The sequence below is a fragment of the Somniosus microcephalus genome, chromosome 16, assembly GCF_052327205.1.
Source record: "Somniosus microcephalus isolate GS21.2 chromosome 16, FLI_Smic_1.0, whole genome shotgun sequence".
Lineage (NCBI taxonomy): Eukaryota > Metazoa > Chordata > Chondrichthyes > Squaliformes > Somniosidae > Somniosus > Somniosus microcephalus.
In genome coordinates, this window is record NC_141002.1 from 57,740,525 (window position 1) to 57,765,048 (window position 24,524).

The following is a 24,524-nucleotide window of genomic DNA, read 5'->3' on the forward strand; positions in this document are numbered from 1 at the left end:
AGAGGTCGGTTTGCCAAACAACAACAGCACCACCCTTGTCAGCAGGTTTAATGACTATGTTGGGGTTGGATCTGAGAGAATGGAGTGCTGCAAGTTCAGAGGTAGGTAGGTTGGGGTGGGTGAGGGGAGCAGAGAAATTGAGACGGCCAATGTCACGCCGGCAGTTTGCAATAAAAAAGATCTAGAGAGGTTAAGAGGCCAGAGGGCGGGGTCCAGGTAGAATGAGAATTCTGAAAACTGGAGAAAGGGTCAGCTGTGCGGGGGGGGGGGGGGGGGGAAGACTTCTGGCCAAAGAAGTGGGCATGGAGACTAAGGCGATTGGAGAAAGAGCTCCGCGTCGTGCCGAGCTCGAAATTCATTGAGGTGGGGGCGTAAGGGGATGAAGCTCAAGCCTTTGCTGAGGACTGATCGTTCAGGGTCAGAGAGGGGAAGGCCAGAGGGGATAGTGAAAACACGGCAGGGAGTGAGATTGGAAGAAGGGATGGGGTCAGAGGAAAGTGAAGGGGAAGAAGGTTCCGAAGGGGCGTTGGTGCCCAAGAGTAAATATTTCTTTGCAGTTTTCAGAATTGCCTCTGTTTATCATCTGGACTTTGAGCTTTCTATCCGAATAGTCTTAATGAAGTTAGTCCCATAAATGATGATGAATGGGGTGTCTAAAAAGACAGATAAATACATTTAGGACAAAAGACAAAGGTGGGCAACATCCATTCCATACCTCTGGTTTTACATGGGCAAATATGCATTCTGCTCTGGACTAAAGCAGAATGGTCTGGTCTAAATTGTACGCCAGTGCCAACTACCTCTTTTTTTTGAAAGAAAAAATACAAGTTATTGACTGCTGTAGTGAATTGTAGGTCATGAATTCCCAAAAAGAACATTTAAAGTTTGAAGTAACTTTGGAAAATGACTTCTGTCCTTGGGACAAGTACTTAAGCTACTACTTGTTCCAGTTAAGTGATGCAAGAATACACAGAAAAGAATGGCTGCCAGCCAGTTAATTGTATAATTTGAGCCCCAATAGTTATGGTAGTTAAGTTGCTTAGTGACGTGTTAATGTTGTACTGAATGTTCTCTATGTATGTCTGTTTCCCATTTGAGTGTAGATTGAATATGATTTCAATGTTAGGATTTCATGGTAAGTGCTTGCAGTTTGCTGTAGAAAAACTGTAGTGTTGAGTACTGCTCATTCAAGCTGTTATGAGAACAGGTTAAAGAGTTATGTATTATTTACATTTCTGTTGATTTATGATTTTTTTTTTTGCCACCTTTGTCTTTTGTCCTAAATGTATTGATTTGTCTTTTTAGGCACCCCATTCATCATCATTTATGTTTTCCTAATTGAATGGGAAAGAAGGTGCCTGCTCCTAATTGAATGGGAAAGAAGGTGCCTGCTCCCAGGCCTCCATTGTTCTATAATAAGCTGTTATGAACAATTTGACCAAATTGGTGCAATGTTTCCCTTCCCTCTGTCTCTACTTTCCTCTATCAAATTTTGTTTGCTGTGAAGCCCTTGGGCCGTTTTACTATGTTAATAAGTGTTATATAAATGCAAGTCTTTGTTGTCCTACCATCTGTTCCTGTGGGAAGTGTTCTCTTCATTTTGATGCTCAATGGGGGTTTGAGCATGGAGAGGTCATAGTACAGTTGTTTACCTATGCCAATGACCGAACACTGCTGACGCAGGCATCAGTGCTAGAGGAAGCAAGTAGGATCCTCACAAGCTACCTGGAACTACTGAAATGTTACTTCCGGGCCTGGCACCTCCATCCCAATCCAGCGAAGACAGTTGTGTCCAACGTTCCCGAATAAGGTGTGCGGCTGCGCATCTCTCTGCTGGTCCTGCACAGCCCGGGACCGGATTTTTCAATGTAAAGTTTCACGCATAACTGCGAATGGGCAGTGCAGCCCACCCAAAAAAGAGGAAAAATTGGTTGTGTCGCTATTCCATCTGAACAACATTGCCGCCGGGAAAGAACTCAATGTTTCCTTCTGCGGAAGGCGACTTACCCATGAACCCCACCCAAAATACCTGGGTGTCACCCTGGACAGGACCCTCACCTATCTGCCTCATCTCACCAACACCGGCCAAAAAGTAAAAACCAGGGTGAACCTGGGGGAGCACAGCCAGAACACTTTGCACTGCAGCAGTGGTCTGTTCCGCTGCAGAATACTGTTCTGCCTCATGGTTGTGCAGCCGCCAGAAAGATCGTGGACGTGCAGCTAAACGCCGCAGTGAGGATGGTGTCAGTGACGCTTAAGTCCACTTCAGCTGAGTGGCTCCCGGTGCTGTCCCACATTGTCCCGCCTGCCTTTCACTACAACGCCACCGTGCTCCGTGAGATGGAAAAAATCATGAGCAACATTGACCTTCCCATTCACGAAGATTTGAAAAACCCACCACAAAAGCACTTAAAATTGCACCAGTCATTCTGGGAAACAGCAGCCAATATTCATGCAGCTGGTATCAACCCACTATCCAGATGGACGGCATTGTGGGATGCATGCAACATAAAGAACCAACACCTCATCACTGACCCAACAACAGAGGTCCCTGGCTCTGACCTCTCTCGAAGACAGTGGACAGCACGCCACCAAATCCGCACAGGGCATGGACGATGTGGCCACCTGCTCCACTAGTGGAAATTGAGGGACGACCCGAAGTGCGACTGTGGCCTTGAGTCCCACACCATGGAACACATCACATCAACCTGCCCACTAAGGTCTGTTGCGGGAGGCATCTCATTTCCCCACTCGGCATCTCGGGAGGTCATCGAATGGATAGCCAAACTAGATATCCCATTACAGGTTGAGCGTCCCGAATCCGGCAACCTCGGGACCGAGGCCGAGTCGGTTTTCGGGTTTTTCCGGACTTCAGAACGTGTCCGAAGTCCGGAAATGCCTGGGCCTAGGTTGTGCTATTTCCGGTTTTTGGTAAGCCTCCCTCAGGGTGTCCGGATTCCGGAACATTTTATGGATTCCGGACCCCTGCCACCAACTCCGGATTTGGGACGCTCAACCTGTATAAGCTTTCCCCGTCATTCGAAAGTATTGTAGTACAGTTGCTAAGTTGATTTATTTGGCAGAGCTGTACGCAAATATTTTTACCCTTTTTCTGAAGGTGACTCAGCTATTTTAAGATGGGCTAAATTACTCCGTGCCCATCATGTGGACCTTTTGAGATAACCCTGGTGGTCAATACTGACCATAAGTACTGCTTCTCAACTGAGTTCGTAAATCCTCTACATCTTGTGAAGGATTCAGTTACTTGCATAGTTCAATGCATAAATGGTGCATCAATGCTGAAACTATCCTAGATATGGGTAACAATGGCATAGCTACTGTGCCTTGATTTGAATTGCATCCCTGTAAATCTTTTCGCAGTTCATTGCTGGTATCATCTTCACTGTATAGCTTAACCCCTGTCATTCACCTTATAATAACATTTGAATTTAATCTGAATTCCCTAATTATCGAAACAGGACTGAATCTAAAAGCCCTATTTTTCTCTCTGCTGGATTCAAGTAATCCGGTGGTGCATTTTGGAACAAAGTTCATGGTAGCAAATGAATGGGGAACTGTTGGGCAGTCTTAACCGATCTGACTTTCATTTTAATCAGGCATTTGTTCTAACTTTGATGGACAAATTATTGCATATCTTTAAATGCGCTGAGCAGAAACATAGAATCTACTAGAATAAAAGCTGCCAAATGTAATCTTGGAAAAGTGTATCTGATTTAAATTACTTAATTATATAGTGAGCTGGACCAGGTGACTAGCAATTATAAATATTCCCTGTGACTTTATCCAGTTTATATTGGCCCAGAATTTGTGTAGCCAATCCGTGAATGGCAGTCGCTGTTGATTAGACATGCCCTTGCCCATTTAATCTCCATGATATTTTGCGCTGCAAGTTGCTGGTAGTGCGAGATGGAAACAGCGCGGTGCCCTCTACAGGGCAACTGGGACCTGAGTGAACAAGACAAGCAACTGCATCTCGACCTGTGCAGATTGAAGGATTGTGAAATTAACAGCGCAAGGACTGAGAAGGAAGTGTAAATCAGAGTGGTGAATTCAGTGTCGAATCAGGCACAGAAAGGGAAAGAGAGAAAGAAAGATTGGATTAAGATAGAAAAAAAGAGAGAAAGGAAAGTTTAAAAAATAATTAATTAAAAAAAAAAAATCTCCATTAAAACCTGAGAATGAGACTCCACACTTGTAATAGATCATTTTTAGTGCCAGAGAGGCAACATTCCCTCTAAGCTGCATGGCCGCGCAGCTCTCTGCCGGTCCCGTGTAGCCTGTAACTGGCTTTTCCAATGTTAAATTTCGCGCAAGCGCAAAACTGTAAATGGGCCGCCCACAAAATTAGGGGGATCATTGCAGAGAGGTTGACTGGCAGTAATTAACACCTATCATGTCGTTAAAAGGCTATTTAGACTTGATATGACTTGACTTGACTTAACTGTCTGGAGCAAGTTTACTTCGTGTCTATCGTGCAAGTGCAGGAACTTCATGCTGCTCAATGCATTTGAATGGGGAGCCAGACAGTGAGACGCTGTTTTCGTGGAGTTAAGGGCGAAGCGGCGCATCTCCAACCGCAACTTTTCAATTTCCGCATTTAATCGCGCATCTCCCCTCGCCTGAAGTTGCTGTGGGATTTGCACATAAATAACAGCGAGCGCTATTGGCCTCGCCGCTATTTTGACAGCAAATTTTTGGCCATTATTAATCTTGTTGATTAAACCAGGCGCAGATGTTCAGTATTTTTCTGTTGAGCAAAATGTTACATATAGCTATTTGGCTCAGTGAAAAAGTGATGATGTCACTTTATTGGGATTGCATCAAATTGTCATCTAAAGCAGTGTATGATTGCATCAGTTATTTCACTGTTACACTGATGGATGGGCATAAAATTGGACGCTTTTAAATAAAAACAAACTGCTTCAGTCTTGATCATGTGACCATTTAAATTCTTCGAGCATTCATACAAAGATTTCACTGTCTTGAATGTGTAGTAACATCTCATCAGGATGAAGCAACATGGAGGTCTTTTTTACAATTATTACAGTATTACCGTAGATGTGAGAAATGTATTGTGTGCAATATGTATTGTGTGTAAGATGGGGGGAGGGACCTACAAGAAATGAAACCAGCCTAAATATGAACAAAACAGGAAAGGAGAGCATCGGAAAGAGCAAAGTAAGGGAGGACATTGATGGCCAGGGAATAAATAGAGTTATAGAACAGGAGTGTAAAAAGATGATTAAAAATAAAGTGAAAGGAACTGCTATCAAAAATGAGTTAAACTGTACAGCAGTGCACACAGTGTCCATAATAAAACAGGGGAGCTGGAGGCAATCATGCATTGCAAGGAACCAGACATAGGGATTACTGAGACATGGCTACAGAAAAATCAAGACTGGGAATTAAACATTGCAGGGTATAACATACTTAGAAAAGATAGGGGAAAAGGAGAGGTGGAGTAGCTGTACTTAGCGATAACATAATGGCAGTAGAAAAATGTGAATCAGCTATCAGCAAGACAGAAATAGAATCCATGTGAATAGAGGTAAAAGATAATAAAGGATCAATCACACTAATCGGGGTTGTGTACAGGCCACCTAATAGTGGAAGGGAGGTGGAGGAAGAAATATACAAACAAATTAGGGAAATGAGTAAAAAACATAGAATAATAATCATGGGGGATTTCGACTACCCCAATATTAATTGGACAGACGAGGTAGGTAAAAGGGATAAGGGAATGGAGTTTCTACAATGTGTACAGGACTCCTTTTCTAACCCAATATGTAAAAAGCCCAACAAGGGAGGATTCGTTATTGGCTCTAGTAATGCGGGATGAACCAGAGCAGATAAAAGAAGTAAAAGTAGGGAAACATCTGGGCAATAGTGACCATCATATAATACGCTTTAAAATAATAATTGAGAAGGACATGAGTATGACGAAGACCAGGGTAATAGATTGGAGAAAAGCTGATTTTATGGGGCTGAGAAAAGAATTTGGGAAAATAAAATGGAGAACAATATTGGCAAACAATGACCTAGAACAGCAATGGGAAACATTTAAAATGGTGTTCAGCAGAGTCTAGGGAAATATATTCTGCTAAAAAACAAGAACAAGCTAAACACTAATAAGACACCATGGATGAATAAAGCCATAAGGGAAAAATTGAATGTAAGGAAAGAGGCATGCATTAAGTACATGGACAGCAGGGGAGAGCATGATGAGGGAAAATGTGAACAGATTAGGAGAGAAGTCAAAAAAACAATTAGGAAGGCAAAGAAGAACTATGAAATTAAATTATCAAGGAACATAAAACAAATTAGTAAAATATTTTACAGGCACATCAATAAAAAAAGGAAGGTCAGGATGGGAATAGGGTCACTAAGGGATGGACAGGATAATACCACAGGCAGTGATAGAGATATGGCAGAAATATTCTATAAATACTTTGCTTCAGTATTTACCAGGGAGATAGAACAGGTGGACATGACATTGGATGATGAGATTAGTAATGAAATAACTGCATTTAAAATAAAACGATATATTAACTAAACTAATCAAACTCAGAGGAAAAAAAACCCTGGTCTGGATGGATTACATTCATGCATTTTAACAGAAATATAGGGAAGAGCTAGTAGAGGCTTTACTACACATATTTAATAATTCATTAGAAAAAGGTGTAGTGCCAGAGGACTGGCGGATAGCTAACGTAATACCTATCGTTATGAAGGGAGATGGAACATGTCCAGGGAACTATAGACCACTCAGCTTAACATTGGTGGTAGGGAAAATAATGGAATCCCTACTAAAGGAGAAAATAGAAGAACATCTAGAAGCCAAAAATACAATAATGAATAGCATGGATTTCAAAAGGTAAAGTCTTGGTTGACCAACTTTATTGAATTTTTTGAAGAGGTAACAGAATAGACCAGGATAATGCAGTAGATGTAATTTATCTATTTTAAAAAGGCCTTTGATAAGGCACCACATAATAGATTAATGAATAAGGTCAGAGATTGTGGAGCTAGGGGACAAGTAGCAGAATGGATAGCTAGTGGGCTTCAAGACAGAAAGCAGAGAGTAGGAATAAAGGGTAGCTATTCACAGTGGCAAAAGGTAGATAGTGGTGTTCCGCAAGGATCAGTGCTGGGACTACTGTTGTTCACAATTTATATTAATGATTAGACTTTGGAATCAAAAACATAATATCTAAATTTGCAGATGACCTCAAATTGTGGGGGACAGTTAATACTGAGGAGGACTGCAACAAATTATAGGAAGACATTAATAAACTTGCAGAATGGGCATATAATTGGCAAATGAAATTCAACACAGACTTCTGAATGAGGTATTACATTTTGGTAGGAAGAATAGAGGTGTCACTTATTACTTGGAGGGTGCGAGTCTGGGTGGGGTAGAGGAGCAAAGGGATCTAGGAGTACAAATACACAAATCTCTAAAAGTAGCAACACAGGTTAACAAAGCCATAGAAAAAGCAAACCAAGCACTAGGGTTTATTTCTAGAGGGATAGAATTGAAAAGTGGTGAAGTTATGCTAAACTTGTATTGAACCTTAGTTAGACTACAATTGCGTACAATTTTGGTCGCCATATTATAAAAAGGATATAGAGGCACTGGAGAGGGTGCAGAGAAGATTTACAAGGATAATGCCAGAAATGCGAGGGTATACCTATCCGGGAAGGATGAACAGGCCGGGTCTCTTTTTTGCTTGAAAAAGGCTGAGGGGTGACCTAATACAGGTCTTTAAAATTATGAAAGGTTTTGATAGAGTAGATACAGAGTGTTTCCACTTGTGGGGAAGAGCAAAACTAGAGGCCATCAATATAGTCACCAAGAAATCAAATAGGGAATTCAGAAGAAACTTCTTTAACCAGATAGTAGTGAGAATGTGGAACTTGCTACACGGAGTAGTTGAGGCAAATAGTATAGATGTATTTAAGGAGAGGCTGGATAAGCATATGAGGGAGAAGGGAATAGAGGGTTATGCTGATAGTTAGATGAGGACAGACTGGAGGAGGCTCGAGTGGAGCATAAACGCCGGCTGGTTGGGCCGAATAGCCTGTTCCTGTGCCGTGTATCTTATGTAATATACAAACATACTGATATTTCTGTGAAAATTAAATAATTCCTGAAACCTTAATTGCGATTTGCTGATGTCATCTTTTGTAATAGTGGTGAAAGTTCAATTGTCTTGTTTTGCTTTGAAATAGGTAGAAAGTTGGAAGTTTTTCTAAATCATAGAAACAAGTTTTGAATTATTTTGTTAGAATTTAATAGCTTCAAAATATTGGCTGTGTATTCTTAAATAATTAAAATATCATTTGTGCAGTTTTAAACCATTGCCATTATTGTGCTTATTTTTACGTTAATAATTGAAAACTTACACAATGAACAGTTAGACGTTATAATTTCCACACTCAACATGAAAATGTTACCACAGTAGTATTGATAATTGCTGAATTCTGTAATAAAATCTTCTTCAAAACTGTTCATTGTCAACACTAACAAAATGTAATACTCTGTTTGCAGGAGAAACATAAAGAAGAGCTGGAAGAGCTGAGAAAAGCTGGTCATGATACTCTAAGCATTATCACTGAAGAATTTAAGGTTAGTACTCTTCAGGCAGAGTTTCAGTAACTCAGAAAATCTTGGTTCCCAAAAGTTGAAAACAAAAGGAAGTAATCTATTAATTTATAATTAATTTATAGGAAGCACAAAACTTAGCCAAATACTAAAAGCACAATCCATTTGAAAGTTAAATGAGAAGAATCAATGACCCTTCAAAACAAACGATATCTGAAAAAAACACCATTTTTGTTAGCTCACCAAATAAAGACTGTCTTTTCGTGTCATTTTGGGTATCAGTGTATCATAGAGATGTTTCAGCTACAACAAGAAACAGTTCTTTTTGTCTGATCACATCACAGAATATCGAAAAAAGCAAGCAACAGTTTATAACCTTTTAATCCTTTAATATTGAATTTTCTAACTTAGTGGTTTCTAATATACAACTAATAATCAAAAATATAAATAAATTAATAAATACATTATGCAGTTGTGGTGCTGTACAGAATTCCCACTATATATGTCTGTGAAGATGTAAACATAATCAATGAACATACCACTTTGATCTATGGATCAAAAAATACCACCTACTCTTAATTACAAATGCCAAAGATCAATGCAGAAATTTGTGACACAGCCTTTCTTGCTTCTCCCCCTCCCCATAACCCAAGACGTTTTGCTTTCATAGGTGCTCCATCTAGTGGCCTGTCTGAGAATATTTTTTTTTAATTGTCCATTTTAAGACCTGGACCACTGGTCAACTATTGGGTCATGAATGTTTCCACTACAGCACAATTATTTTTTTTACTATTTCAGGTAAGCATTTTTTTTGGCAAACTGATCCACATTTGTGAAAGATTACTCTCTTTGCTGTTGTATGTTTGTATCACCAATTCTTTATCTGTCAGTGTGTAACTGTTAAAGGGTTGGCACAGTAATATTAATACAGGCAGCATTGTACTGTTTGAAGAAGAGGCTTGCTTTAAGACTCCTGGCATAGTGATACTAAAGTGCACCTTAAGTTTTGTTTCAAACTTTACCTTGCTTGGCAAGCAGCCACTTGAAATTATGTTACACAGATGACTTAGTAGTTCATAACACAGGATAAGGTAAGTATTGATGCTTAATGAATCTGTATAACATTTGTGACCTGACACTTTGGCAGATACGGTTAATTTGTGGTTCAGATATTTTTGTGACATTGTACAGGAATACTGCCTGGTGTAATCTGATAAGTCACAATCTGCAAATCAGCTTTTGGCCATTTGTTGGAGTAAAAGTCTGGAATGAGATGTAAAAATATTTCATTAATTAAGGTATTAAAATTCTATTTCAAATACCCTGTGATTTAAAACAATCTTTATGTATGTTATAGGCAAATAACCTAGTTAATAACATGCTGTTGTTAACCATGCATATTTTAAAGTTTCCATTCTGGGTAGAGCATTCTTAAAGGGACACTGTCATCCTTTCAGCAAGGTTTGTTGGCCAGCTCAGTTCCTGGAGCCAGTTCCTCCAAAAGCTCTCTTCCCAAAGCCGCTGGGAATTATCCTGCTTTAGAAGATGTGATATTTCATGTAAATAAATTTTCCTTTTCTTTGGTGTAGATACGATGCGTGTCTCTCTGATGCCATAATTGATGGCATTGCACCACTAATTGTGCCATTCTATATCTTTTGTTTAGAAATCTGATCAATTTCATATCTTCATCATTTTACAAGGATAATTGTAGTCAAATATTAATGATTCACTTTGTCAATATTCCAGTGATCTGACACTGCTGCTATTTTCATGGAGGTACAAAATATTGCAAATATAAATGGATTGGAAAGAATCTAATGGGGATTGGGTTGTTTTGTTGTGCTTGAATTGAGTTAGGAACATGGGAACAGGAGTAGGCTATTCAACCTCTAGGGCCTGCTCTGACATTCAATTAAACCATGGCTGATCTGCACCACAGATTTTTTTTTCCCCCTGTCTTTGCTCCATATCCCCTGATACTCTTGCCTAACAAAAATCTATCAATTTCAGTATTGAAAGCTCCAAATGTCCTAGTATCCATAGCCTTTTGGGGGAGAGGATACCAGATTTCTACTACCCTTTGTGTGAAGAAGTGCTTCCTGATTTCCCTCGTAAATGGTCTAGCTCTAATTTTAGTTATGTCCCCTCGTTCTTTATTCCCCCACCAGGGGAAATAGTTTCACTGTATCTATCCTATCGAATCCTTTTAACATTTTAATCGCCTCGATCAGATCACCCCTCTTTTTTTATACTTAAAGAACACAAGCCAAGTTTATGCAACCTGTCCTCAATTTAACCCTCTAAGCCCTGATATCGCTCTGGTGAATCTGCGCTACTCCCCCTCCAAGGCCAGTATATCCTTCCTGAGGTGTATTGTGTAAAACTGAGTGCAGTACTCCAGATGGGGTCTGGCCAAGGCGCCATACAACTGAAGCATCACTTCCTCCCTTTTGTATTCCAGCCCCCTTGATAAAAAGGCCAATATTCCATTAGCCTTTTTGATTGCTTTTTGTACCTGTCTACCAACTTTTTAAACGATTTATGTACTTGGACTCTCAAATCTCTTTGCTTCTCTACAGTTCCTAGTTTCTCACTATTTAGAAAGTACTCCGATTTATCTTTCTTGGATCCAAAGTGGATAATCTCACACTTTCCCACATTAAACTCCGTCTGCCATAGTTTTGCCCACTCAGTTAATCTGTCTACAATAACAATTTATATAGTGCCTTTAATGTAGTAAAATGTCCTAAGGCGTTTCACAGGAGCGTTATCAAACAAAACACCGAGCCACATATGGAGATATTAGGACAGATGACCAAAAGCTTGGACCAGGAGGTAGGTTTTAAGGAAGGTCTTCAAGGAGCAGAGCGAGGTAGAGAGGCGGAGAAGTTTAGGGAAGGAATTCCAGAGCTGAAGGCCTAGACAGCTGAAGGCACGGCCGCCAATGGTTGGCCCATTAAAACTGGGGATGCGCAGAAGGCCAGAGTTGGAAGGGCGCAGAGATCGTGAAGGCTTGTAGAGCTGGAGGAGGCTACAGAGATAGGGAGGCACATGGTCATGGAGGATTTGAAAACCAGGATGAGAATTGAGTTGAGTTGGAGCCAGTGTATGTCAGCAAGCACAGGAGTGATGGGTGTAAGGGACTTGGTGTGAGTTAGGACACGGGCAGCAGAGTTTTGGATGAGCTTAAGTTTATGTAGGGTGGAAGCTGGGAGTCAAGCCAGGAGAGCATTAGTCAAGTCTAGAGGTAACAAAGGCATGGATGAGGGTTTCAGCAACAGATGAGCCAAGGCTGGGCGGAGTCAAGCGGTGTTACGGAGGCGAAAGTAGGTGGTCTTGGTGATGGAGCAGATATGTGGTCGGTAGCTCATCTTGGTGTCAAATTCGGCCCTAAGGTTGCGAACAGTCTGGTTCAGCCTCAGACAGTTGCCTAGAAGAGGGATGGAGTCGGTGACTCGGGAATGGAGTTGTTTGGCGGGGACCGAAGATGATAGTTTCAGTCTTCCCAAAATTTAGCTGGAAGAAATTTCTGCTCATCCAGTACGGATGTCGGACAAGCAGTGTGACAAATCGGAAACAGTGGAGGAGTCGAGAGATGTGGCGTGAGGTAGAGCTGGGTGTTGTCAGCATACCTGTGGAACCCGACATTGTGTTTACAGATGATGTCCTCGAGGGGCAGCATGTAGATGAGAAATAAGAGGGGGCCAAGGATCTTGGGGGACTCTAGAGGTAACGGTGTGGGAGCAGGAAGAGACGCCGTTGCAGGTGATTCTCTGGCAATGACTGGATAGATAAGAATGGAACCAGGCGAGGGCAATCCCACCCAGCTTGACAGTGGAGGAGAGACGTTGGAGGAGGATGGTGTGGTCAACTGTGTTAAAGGCTGCAGACAGGTCGCAAAGGATTGGATGGATAGTTTACCACAGTCACATAGGATTTCAGTTGTGACTTTGATCAGGGCCATTTCAGTCCTGTGGCAGGGCGGAAACCTCATTGGATGATTCAAACATGGAGTTGTGGGAAAGATGGGCATGGATTTGGGAGGCGAAAACACGTTCCAGGACTTTGGAGAGGAAAGGGAGGTTGGAGATGGGGCGGTAGTTTGCAAGGATGGAGGGGTCAGAGGTGGGTTATTTGAGGAGAGCAAGTGATGATGGCACATTTGAAGGGGAGGGGAACAGTACATGAGGAGAGAGAACTGTCACTATCAGCTTAAATGGGGTCTAGGAATGCATATTGGTGGTCAGCAGTTTGCTGAGAATAGAATCGAGGGAGCAGGAGGTCGATCGCATGGACAAGATGAGCTCGGAGAGGGCGCGAGGGAAGATAGGAGAGAAACTAGAGAAAGCTGCAAGTTCAGGGCTAGGGTGGGGGGGAACCTTAGGATAATTTTGGCCCACTGGGCTAGGGGAAGGGAGGGAAGCAGCAGAGGCAGCTGAACGGATGGTCTCAATTTTTGTGACAAAGAAGTCCATGAGCTTTTCGCACTTGTTGGATGTGAGGGTAGAGGAGGCAGGGGAGAGGGGTTTAAGATGACGGTTTGTAGTGAAGAGATGCTGGGGGTTATCTTTGCATTACAGAATGATCCTGGAATAGTGAGCAGTTTTGGTAGAGGAGAGCAGGCAGGACCCGACGGTGCTTTATGTGGTCCAGCCAAATCAGGCGATGAATGATTTAAACCAGTTCTCATCTACAGTTCCTAGTTTCTCATCATTTTTGGGTTCAGGTAGATGACCTCATACTTGTCTACATTAAACTCCATCTGCCATAATTTTGCTCACTCACTTAACTGTCTCTGTCCCATTGAAACTTCCTGCTCCTATCTGCACTAAATGCTGTCCCTTCTAATTTAATGTCATCTGTAAACTTGGATGTATAACTTTCTATTCCTTCATTCAAGTCATTAATAAATATGGTGAAAATTTGAGTTCCCAGAACAGATCTCTGGGGAACACCACTTGTCACATCCTGCCAATCTGAGTACATGCCCTTTATCCCCATTCTCTTGTCTCCTACCTCCCAACCAAGTTAACAAATGAAGGATTAATCTGAAGCACAGTCCAATATATTGACATTTCTCCTACCCATTTTTAAAAAAAAAAAGAATTCTCGGGATAAGTGGAAGAAGTCACTCATCAGACCTAGCCTGAAAATCCAAACCAAATGGAATTCAGTTTTAAGTCATGAAGCACCAATCACCATATTTGTTGTGTTAAACATACAGAGACCCTGTTTGTTCAGGTAAAAGTTTAATTGGGACTACATGACCCCAAATTACAGATATGAAAACCAGAAATGTAGATTCTGCACAGAATTTTCATTTTTTTTAAAGGAAGTTCAGTGGCTGGGTAGGGGAGAATGCTTATGAACAGGAATAAAGAAAAACATTTTAAAATTTATGTTGAGTTGCAAATCACAGTTGTATCTGCATAATGACTGCCTTGTGACGTCAATAAGTTTAAAAAGTTAGATTTTAAACTGAGGTATAGGTAACTTCCTGCCATCAGTGGAGTCGTTGAACAGAAACAAAGTGGATAGGACATTAGCTTAGTCAGAACTTTCCATTTGTGCATAAGCAATTAGCAAAGTATAAGCTGGGAAGGTTGGAGTTTGGAGAAATTTTACTGCTGCAGTTAAGTAATACTTGTCACAAATAAAAGTTTATTTGTATTAAGGCAGTTTCTTTTTGTTCAGGACAATATTTCATTATTTGAAATTTGGTGTAGATGTGGAGTTATTTAAAATGGTTTTTAACAGGACAAGCAGATCTTCCCTGATATAACAACAGAAAACGCTGGAAAAACTCAGCAAGCCAGGCAGCATCCGTGGAGAGAGAAACAGAGTTAACGTTTCAGGTCGAAGACCCTTCGTCAGAACTGGAAAAAAGCAGGAAATAGAATAGATTTTAAAGCAAGTTAGGGGCTGGGAAAAGGGGGATGGGATGAAAGAACAAAGGGGAAGATCTGTGATAGGATAGAAAGCAGGAGAGATTAAGAGACATTGAGCGACATTTAGAGATATTCAAGGCAAGAAGAGGTGGTAATGGGACAGGTTAAGGAACAAAGGATGGCTCTAGATGGAGTGTGAATTGCACTGGCAGAATGAAGGACAGCTGCCATGTGGGAGGGAGGGGGAAAATATATATTATATATTATATAAATAATAGGGGGCCGAGGTTATGATCTGAAATTGTTGAACTCTATGTTGAGTCCAGAGAGCTGCAGAGTGCCTAATCGAAAGATGAGGTGCTGTTCCTCGAGCTTACGCTGAGCTTCCGTGGAACAGTGCAAGAGGCCGAGGACGGTGAGGTCTGAGTGGGAATGGGGCGGTGAATTGAAGTGATCTTCCCTGATGTTACTCACAATGATTCAGAGATTCTGTAAGTACAGGGGTGTTATGCCAAATCGTATTACTAGGAACACTGACTTATCAACATTGGGAGTCACCCTGGGATCACCTGAAAGGGTCTGTTGGTGCTGAGATGGGGTCTCTGGGGTTACCAGTATTTTGAGGAGAGAGTCCTGGGGTCTTGTGGCACTGGCGGGGGTGGGGGGGGGGAAGTTCTGCGAATCTGTGGTAGAGGGGGTGGGGGTGTCTGAGTCTGGAAGCATTTCCAGGATGAGGGAATGGTGGAAATGCGTTTTAGAGTGTGTGATCACCGAGAGGGGTTTTGAGATTTGGAAGTTTAGGAAAAATCAGGGGAGAGGGGTCCTGAGGTCCAGCAGAGATGATGAAAGGGTTTTGGAGCTGTGGTAAACCACTGTTTGTATTCCTGTTTGTCCTGGTTGTATTCCACTGTGTACATGCCTGGACATGCCTCGGCTGACTCCTCCCACAGGTCCTAGTATAAAGGTGACTGCTCCCCAGCCCTTGGTATCCTGGACCGGTCGACCACTCGAGGCAGACCTCCATTCTGTTGTTAATAAAAGCCTTTAGTTACTCTTCTAACTCTCTCAGTCTTTTATGAGTAATTGATAGCGCATCAATTTTATTAACAACATTTTTATAATGGAGAAGATCCTCACACCAGCATGCCTGGACTTAGATCATCGGGAGGCGGACTCATCCACCAAGTTTACTCACTGGCTTAAGTGTTTCGAAAAATTCCTGACCGCCTCCGAAGCAATCAAATCGGACGAGGACAAACTGGATGTCCTGACCTCCAAAGTGAACCACCGAGTGTACTCGGTCATCCAAGACGCGACCTCGTACGCGGATGCTATCAAGCTCCTCAAGGACCAGTACACGCGCCCAGTGAACGAAGTGTACGCCAGGCACCTCCTGGGGAGTCGTAAACAACAACCTGGGGAATCGACCGTGGAATACCTTCAGGCACTGTCTGTGCTTGGCCGGGCCTGTGGTTGTAAGGATGTAAAGGCCGCCGTGTACACAGAGGAACTTATCCGGGACGCTTTTGTAGCGGGCCACAGATCCAATTACACACGACAGCGACTGTTGGAGCAGAGTAACCTCGACCTCAACAAGGCCTCTGAACTCGCACTATCGTTGGATGCAGCCTACCAGGGCATGGATGCCTACTCCTCTGCACCGTGGACGCCGCGGGGAATGACAGCCTGGGACACGGTAGGACCGCCTCATAGCGCCGTGCCACCCCAGCCACACCCCAACAACGGCCCAACTACCGCAGCAGTGTCCCAAGGCCAGACAGCAGTGCCCCAAGGCCAGAAATGCTACTTCTGTGGCCAGGCAAAACACCCCAGAGCGCGCTGCCCGGCGAAAAACGCGATCTGCTCGGGCTGCGGGAAGAAGGGACACTACGCTAGCGTCTGCAGGGCCAAAGCCACCCCGAACCCCAGCAGCGCCGCGTGTGGGCCATGCGGGCCGCCATTTTGGACCTCCCCGGCCGTGTGCGAATCACCGGTACAGCAGCCATTTTGGACGCCTCCAGCCACATGGGGATCATGGACGCCGCCATCTTGGACGACAGCCGGGACGCAGCAGGCCCCCGACACCGCCTCATCTGATACCCGCAGTGACACACCGACCCCTACACTGGCATCCGTTACACTGGACCAAGCGAGACCGCACCAACTGGCCAGTTCCACAATGGACATTAAGGTAAATGGTCACGATACAATCTGCCTTTTTGACTCTGGGAGCACGGAGAGCTTCATCCACCCCGACACGGTGCGGCGTTGCTCTCTCCCAGTCCTGCCTGCGCAACAGCGGATTTCTATGGCCTCCGAGTCCCAGTCGGCGGACATCGGTGTGGTAAACCACTGTCATACCTGTCTGTGTCTGTATGTGTATTCCACTAGGTACAGGTCTGGACATGCCTCGGCTGACTCCTCCCACTATTCCAGGTATATAAGTGACTACCTCCCAGTCCCTTAGTATTCTGGACGGGTCGACCACTCGAGACAAGACCTTCATTCTTTAGTTAATAAAAGCCTGATTGTTACTCGCTCAACTTCAGTCTTTTGAGTAATTGATGGCGCATCAATCGGCGGCTACTGCGTGGTGACACTCGTAGTAGACGGGACCGTGTACGATCATTTTAAACTTCTGGTCCTGCCTGACCTCTGCGCTGCCGTCCTGCTGGGGTTAGATTTTCAGTGCCACCTTAAAAGTGTTACGATGGCGTACGGTGGACCCCTACCCCCACTCACAGTCCGCAGCCAGCAGCTTCCAAATTGCCCGCCGCGCACCAGGTGCAACCTCTCCACACTCAGAGTCACCCCCCCCACCACTGTTTGCTAACCTCACCCCCGACTGTAAGCCCATCGCCACAAAGAGCAGGCGATACAGTACCGGGGACAGGGTTTTCATTAAAACCGAAGTGGAGCGGCTCCTGAAAGAAGGGATTATTGAGGGCAGCACCAGCCCCTGGCGAGCCCAGGTTGTGGTCGTTAAGACCAGCGAGAAGCAGCGCCTGGTCATCGACTACAGCCAGACAATAAATCGCTACACCCTGCTGGACGCCTACCCACTCCCCCGTATAGCTGATATGGTCAACCAGATCGCGCAGTACCGCGTCTTCTCGACCATTGACCTGAAATCAGCGTACCACCAGCTCCCCATCCGCCCTGAGGACCGCCAGTACACTGCCTTTGAGGCAAACGGCCGCCTCTATCACTTCCTTAGGGTTCCCTTTGGCGTCACCAACGGGGTCTCCGTCTTCCAAAGGGAGATGGACCGGATGGTAGATCAAAATGCGTTGCAGGCCACTTTCCCATATCTGGACAATGTGACCATCTGCGGCCGTGACTTGCAGGACCATGACGCAAACCTCGAAAAATTCCTCCGCACCGCCCAACTCCTAAACCTGACATATAACAAGGAGAAGTGCATATTCCGCACAAACCGCCTCGCCATCCTTGGCTGTGTTGTGGAACACGGAGTCATCGGCCCCGACCCCGACCGGATGCGTCCCCTTATGGAACTTCCACTGCCCCACTGCCTCAAGGCCCTGAAGAGGTGCCTAGGGTTTTTCTCCTATTACGCCCAGTGGGTCCCCTACTATGCGGACAAGGCCCGTCCGCTGATCAAGTCCACCTCTTTTCCCTTGACGGCAGAGGCCCGCTTAGCCTTCCACCGTATCAAGGAGGACATTGCCAAAGTCACCATGCACGCAGTGGACGAATCCATCCCCTTCCAGGTGGAAAGCGACGCGTCCGACTTTGCCCTGGCCGCTACCCTCAATCAGGCGGGGAGACCCGTGGCCTTCTTTTCACGAACCCTCCAAGGCCCGGAGACCAGACACTCCGCTGTTGAGAAGGAGGCCCAGGCGATTGTGGAGGCTGTGCGTCATTGGAGGCACTACCTGGCCGGAAAATGATTTACCCTGCTCACTGACCAGCGTTCAGTTGCTTTTATGTTTAACAACAAGCAGAGGGGCAAAATCAAAAATGACAAGATCTTGAGGTGGAGAATCGAACTTTCCACCTACAACTACGAGATCTTGTACCGGCCCGGGAAGCTAAATGAACCCCCAGATGCGCTATCGCGTGGCACCTGCGCCAGCGCGCAGATCGATAGACTACGGGTCCTCCACAATGACCTCTGCCACCCGGGGGTCACCAGGTTCTTCCACCTCATCAAGGCCCGCAACCTGCCTTACTCTATTGAGGAGGTCAGGACCATGACCAGGAACTGCCAAGTCTGCGCTGAGTGCAAACCACACTTTTATAGACCAGACAGGGCCCACCTGATAAAAGCCACTCGCCCCTTCGAGCGCCTGAGCGTTGATTTTAAAGGGCCTCTCCCCTCCTCCGACCGCAATGTGTACTTCCTCAATATTATTGATGAGTACTCCCGTTTCCCGTTCGCCTTCCCCTGCCCGGACATGACCAGTGCCACGGTCATTAAATGTCTGAACAACCTCTTCACCCTGTTCGGCTTCCCCAGCTATATCCATAGCGACTGGGGCTCATCGTTTATGAGCGACGAACTCCGTCAGTACCTGCTAACTAGGGGTATTGCCACAAGCAGGACCACCAGTTACAACCCCCGGGGGAACGGACAGGTGGAAAGAGAAAATGCGACAGTTTGGAAGGCCGTCCTGCTAGCCTTAAAGTCTAGGGGCCTTCCAACCTCCCGCTGGCAGGATGTGCTCCCCGATGCGCTCCACTCTATTCGGTCACTGCTCTGCACTGCCACTAACGCCACCCCTCATGAGAAAATGTTTGTCTTCCCAAGGAAGTCCACATCAGGGACATCGCTACCGCCATGGCTGACGTCCCCAGGGCCGGTCCTACTGAGAAGACACGTGAGGACCCATAAAACGGACCCCCTGGTCGAGAGGGTCGACCTCCTCCACGCCAACCCCCAGTATACTTACATCGCATACCCGGACGGGCGGGAGGACACAGTCTCCATAAGAGACCTTGCACCCTCGGGGACCACAGTAACCCACTACCCACTACCACCCCCCCCCCCCCCCCCCCCACGATCCGATATCCAGCCCCAGCAGACGGCAGGCCTGGGCCCCGCGACCCGCTCGACATCTACGAGGACGACACGCCTGTGCCACAGCCTACGCTGGACTCGACGCCGGAAGCTTCACTACCCCTGCCGTCGCCACGCCGATCACAGCGGCAGACAAGACCTCCGGAGAGACTCCAATACACTAACTTTTAATACACTTCACCCCGCCGGACTCAATTTTAAACAAGGGGTGAATGTGGTAAACCACTGTTTGTATTCCTGTTTGTCCTGGTTGTATTCCACTGTGTACATGCCTGGACATGCCTCGGCTGACTCCTCCCACAGGTCCTAGTATAAAGGTGACTGCTCCCCAGCCCTTGGTATCCTGGACCGGTCGACCACTCGAGGCAGACCTCCATTCTGTTGTTAATAAAAGCCTTTAGTTACTCTTCTAACTCTCAGTCTTTTATGAGTAATTGATAGCGCATCAGGAGCATTGTGGGGGGGGCGCGCATTGCAGGGGGAAGAGTCTGGCAGCATTGGAGGTTTGCTGGGATCTGATGATGTTGGGGGATCAGGGTCTAACAGCCTTTTGGGGGGATGGGGGGGCCTATGAGAATGAGACCCAAACTGTCATTGGTCCCTTGTGAATTATCAGTTCACAGCCCACCATGTGGTCCCACCGTTCACCCTCCGACAATGCCTGTCTACAGCTCCTCTTGTACTTTCAGGTACACCCCACCACTCTCCCACTCAACTGGTTCTTGTCATTTTATTCCCACCTGAAAGCATTTAAGCATAAATTTCTGTTTCTTTCAATTAGTGGACGGAAAATCACGCAGTTTCCTGAAATACACTTCTGGCATGCACTAGAACTACAGAAAAGGAAAATTTAGTGAACCATTGCTGAATTTGACAACTTATATTGTCTTAATAAACATTTCTGTAAACAAGCAAAAATTACCTCATAGGTCCATCTTTTATACAGTTTAGAAGTTTATACATGTATAAATGTCTTGTCTCAAAATGGCTCTGAAAAGGAAGAAGTTTAATGTAATTTAATTTTTTTTTGACATTTTCTTCTGTGAATTTTCAAATTTTCTATTCTGTCCCAAAGGCGACAGAAAGAAAGAACTCATATAGCGCATGACCTCAGGATGTTCTAAAGCACTTTGCAGCCAATTAAGTACTTTTGAAGTGTAGTCACTATTGTAATGTAGGAAACACAACCGCCAATTTGTGTACAGCAAGTTCCCACGGACAGCAATGAGATAAATGACCAGATAATCTGTTTTAATGATGTTGGTTGAGGGATAAATATTGGCCAGGACACCGGGGATAACTGCCCTGCTCTTCTTTGAAGTAGTGTCATGGGATCTTGTACATGCACCTGAGGGGACAGATGGGGTTTCGGTTTAACGTCTCATCCGAAAGACGGCCCCTCCAACAATGCAGTATTCCCCCAGTATGGCACTGGGAGTGTCCGGCTGGATTATGGGCTCAAGTCTCTGGAGTGGGACTCATACCAACTGAGCCACAGCAGATACCTGAGTGGGGTAGCTTGTTTCAGACAGACTTCCACTGGTTGGGGGCATGGGGTTTGGGAGAAAAAGGTTTTGTAGCCTTTGTCCATTGTTGGTAATTTTTCTTCCTGTGTTTATTTTTATAATAAGCATGCTGTAAAGAGCTGGAGATGTGGAAAAATACCATGAAAAGTTTTATTGGGCAGAAAAATAAACTTCATGTCATCTCTCTGTGCCAAACTGTCCACACTTCTCAAAGTTATTTACCAGAATGCAATTTGAATAGTTTTCAACTTGTCTGTCCTTTATTATATTCATAACTCTGTAATTATTGAATTTTAGACTGATAATCACTTCAAACAAAAAAAACCGCAATGGGTCTCTGCATGTAGTGTCCATTTTGCCACTTGTATCAGAAAGGTCTGTAACAACATATGAATGGTATCCAAAGCCAGCTGGCAAGTTACTTAAAGTAACCTTGGATCAGATGTTCTTCTCAAACTTTTGCTTCTTGTTGATGAAAGATGACATAAACGTCTGATGTGAACCTATACCGAGTAATTAACAGCACCTACCAGACATTGAAGGAAACAACATAAAATGATCTTTTGTCTCTCTGGCCGTTGGATTAAATTATATGTCAATTTTGATATATAGTTTTCAATGTAATTGCCTGGAAATGTACTGCATATTTTGTGAATTTTTCATTGCAAACCTAGGGTGTACATCTTGAGTTACAACCACAAATGACACATGTATGTGTTAATGGAATGACCCAATATTAAAATTTCATAGAAGGATGTCTGTGCTGGAAAAAAAATCTTTGCAATTATGGATAATACTTCAGGTTCAAAGAAAATCTTTGAAGTGATCAGGAAGTGAATTGCAGAGCAGCCATCAATAATGGCCAATAGAAGAGTGAGATATGTAATGTCAACAGGAAATTAGCTCAGAATGCCATTATTTGTAATGCGTTTATTTATTAGCAAGAATTTCTGTGCTGCTTGAAGTGAACAGTGTCACCGCTGATTATTGGAGGGCATATCCAGTATCAACACACACTTGACCTGGATAACCTTTAACATGGGTTAGATGCAGATTAAAAGTTCCCTTCACTTCGGCCTGAATGATGTTTTTAACTTCAGCCTTGAAAAAGCATCCTCAGTGCATCAGTTTGAATTTCATGTTTCCTGTACCAACCATCTTCTATCCTCTGAGTGAGGTTGCCAATTTAGTGGAACAACAAAATAAAAGAATTCAGTGTCTTCCCTATGTATATATTGGCGGTTTCAGAGTTTTCACTTAGTCAGCTGCTGGGCTAATTTTGATCTTCCCAGGATTAAATAGATAGCAAACAATCAAATCTGTATTATATCTTCCTGAGTCATAGCAAAATTGCTGAGTCAAACCTTGATAAATAGAATTTCTGGCAGCTTCCAGGTGAATCAAATTATGGATCACCTTTCAAGCTTTGCCTACTACTTCCAGCAAAATCCAGCAACTCCTTGTGGTTTTTGGTATGATTTCACGATGCATGACTGGTAGCGGAATGGTTGCTTTTACACTTCATTACATTCTGAAACGATGTCAAAGAAATCTTGAAAGCTGCTTTTAAAAATGTTATCATTGATGCTTAACGTGTGGATTGTGATGCAAAAAAATATAGTTGTACAGGAAACTTTCGATTTACCGGCACTTAAATAACCAGAAATCTCGGTTAACCGGCAAAATTCAGGAGTAGGTTCAGGTAAGTTTTATTACTTGCCTTCCTCCATCTGTTGCTGTGCAAGGGTGTGGCTGCAGCTGTTGCTAAGCTACAGAGACACTTGGCACTTGTGGCCATTGTTCTGAACCTGTTAACAGGGTTTGTTGCTTTATACGGAGCTCTTGGCTCCGTATCTTTTACTATAGCTTTTGGTTATCCGGAATTTTTGATGAACCGGCACCCCGTCGGTGCCGGATTTAAAAAAAGTTTCCTGTATATCAGCATGGTCAACTACCAAAAAGTGTGCACTAAGTGAACAGACATTGATATGAAAGTACACTGGCATACAACGATAATTTTTGCTGTAGTCATGATTTTTTTCCTATAGTGTTTTGCCAAACTGACTTTTTTTGGGTAGGGAGTTGATTTTGCTGTCTATAAATTCTTATCCATATATATTATAGACATTTTTATTGCAATATTATCTAATGTATCTGAAAAATAAACAAGAGTAACTACCATCAAGCAAGAATAAGATCCAAGTTAATTTTCTACATTAAACATTGTTATGCACAGTGATTGTAATGTGTGCGATATCATGAAATATTTTCAAGTTCAACATTTTTTCTAAAGATGGACAAATGAGGAGGTTAGATGCTTTTTCACATCTGTGACCTGGGTTCGAAGGTTTCTGTCTGCTGGTTGTATTGACCCTAAATGAAATGAATGTGGTTGTTACAACCTAATTAGTAGTAGGCATGCATCCACAGGACAAAATTACTCATGATTTGGTACTAGGTTGGTAATCTTACTCGGAGAAGCAACATGGATGGCTGGTATGGGAAAAGGAAAGATCACATGGGTGCCAGAGGGAGTCCTCTGAGGTTGGTCTTAAAGTATATTGTTAGAATACAGTCTAATAACATTTATATTACAGGAGACTGTTCTTCCTAAACTGGGAGTATTGATGTTGACATTGAGTGCCTGAAATTGGATAAGTGTTTAATTCCTCAGCACTGATGTATCTTATTTAAGCCAAAAAATGAAAAGCAAATTCAGTATATTTGACCGTGTACAGCTTTAATTTATAGATATGATGATGATGTGGTCTGTCTTTGGCTTTTGGTGGAATTGAGCATGAATTTACCAGAGGTAAAAGTGAGCACACTAGATGGAACTGTGCTCTGGAAGGAGAGGGGGCAGGATTGTTTAGATTTGTGCGTTCCCATGGGCTCTGTACTGTGTCCCATTTTGATGATCTCTTCCACTCATCATGCAATCTACCCTTGTTGTTGATTCCATTTCATATTTGTCAACTTTTTAGGTTTGTCAATTTTTTTTCAAATTGTAGTCCTTCAGTGCCCATAATAGTCAGTCCTCTTGCAGTGTAATGGTTGAATCACAGCCAACTCTTACTTTTTGGCTCCACACTTGGTTTTTCTTTATCTATTGACATTCTTGGATTGACTTTCTCCTCTGATCTATATTGGAACTCCTACATCTCAATTGCTGAAGCTGCTCCAGGAAGCTTGATTTTCTCTTTTGTACCTAACTTTTCTTTTCCCCCTTAACCATTATAACTCTTCATAAAGTCTCCAATTTTCCTCTCTCTGTCAATAGTGTTCTGGTTAGTGATCTTCTGAACTTTCTGCTTTTGTTCTTCCTAAGGGCTAAATACATTATATTCTGCATTCTGCTGTGACCCGTTCTCAGCACCTCAAACAGTAGAACTCCTTACTTCCTGTCCTCCTATAAGTTACAGGCTTTTAACACTGCTTGA

General features: G+C 43.7%; 1 protein-coding gene across 3 annotated transcripts in view; it reads left to right on the forward strand.

Annotated features, from left to right (window-relative positions):
• Positions 1–24,524, forward strand: part of LOC147106208 (coiled-coil domain-containing protein 91-like) — a 172,315-nt gene that overhangs the window by 63,832 nt on the left and 83,959 nt on the right. For all 3 annotated transcript variants that reach the window (XM_086009098.1, XM_086009097.1, XM_086009099.1), the window contains exon 7: positions 8,573–8,650. In XM_086009098.1, the coding sequence (XP_085865224.1) occupies positions 8,573–8,650 (78 nt within the window). The remainder of the gene's footprint in view (positions 1–8,572; positions 8,651–24,524) is intronic.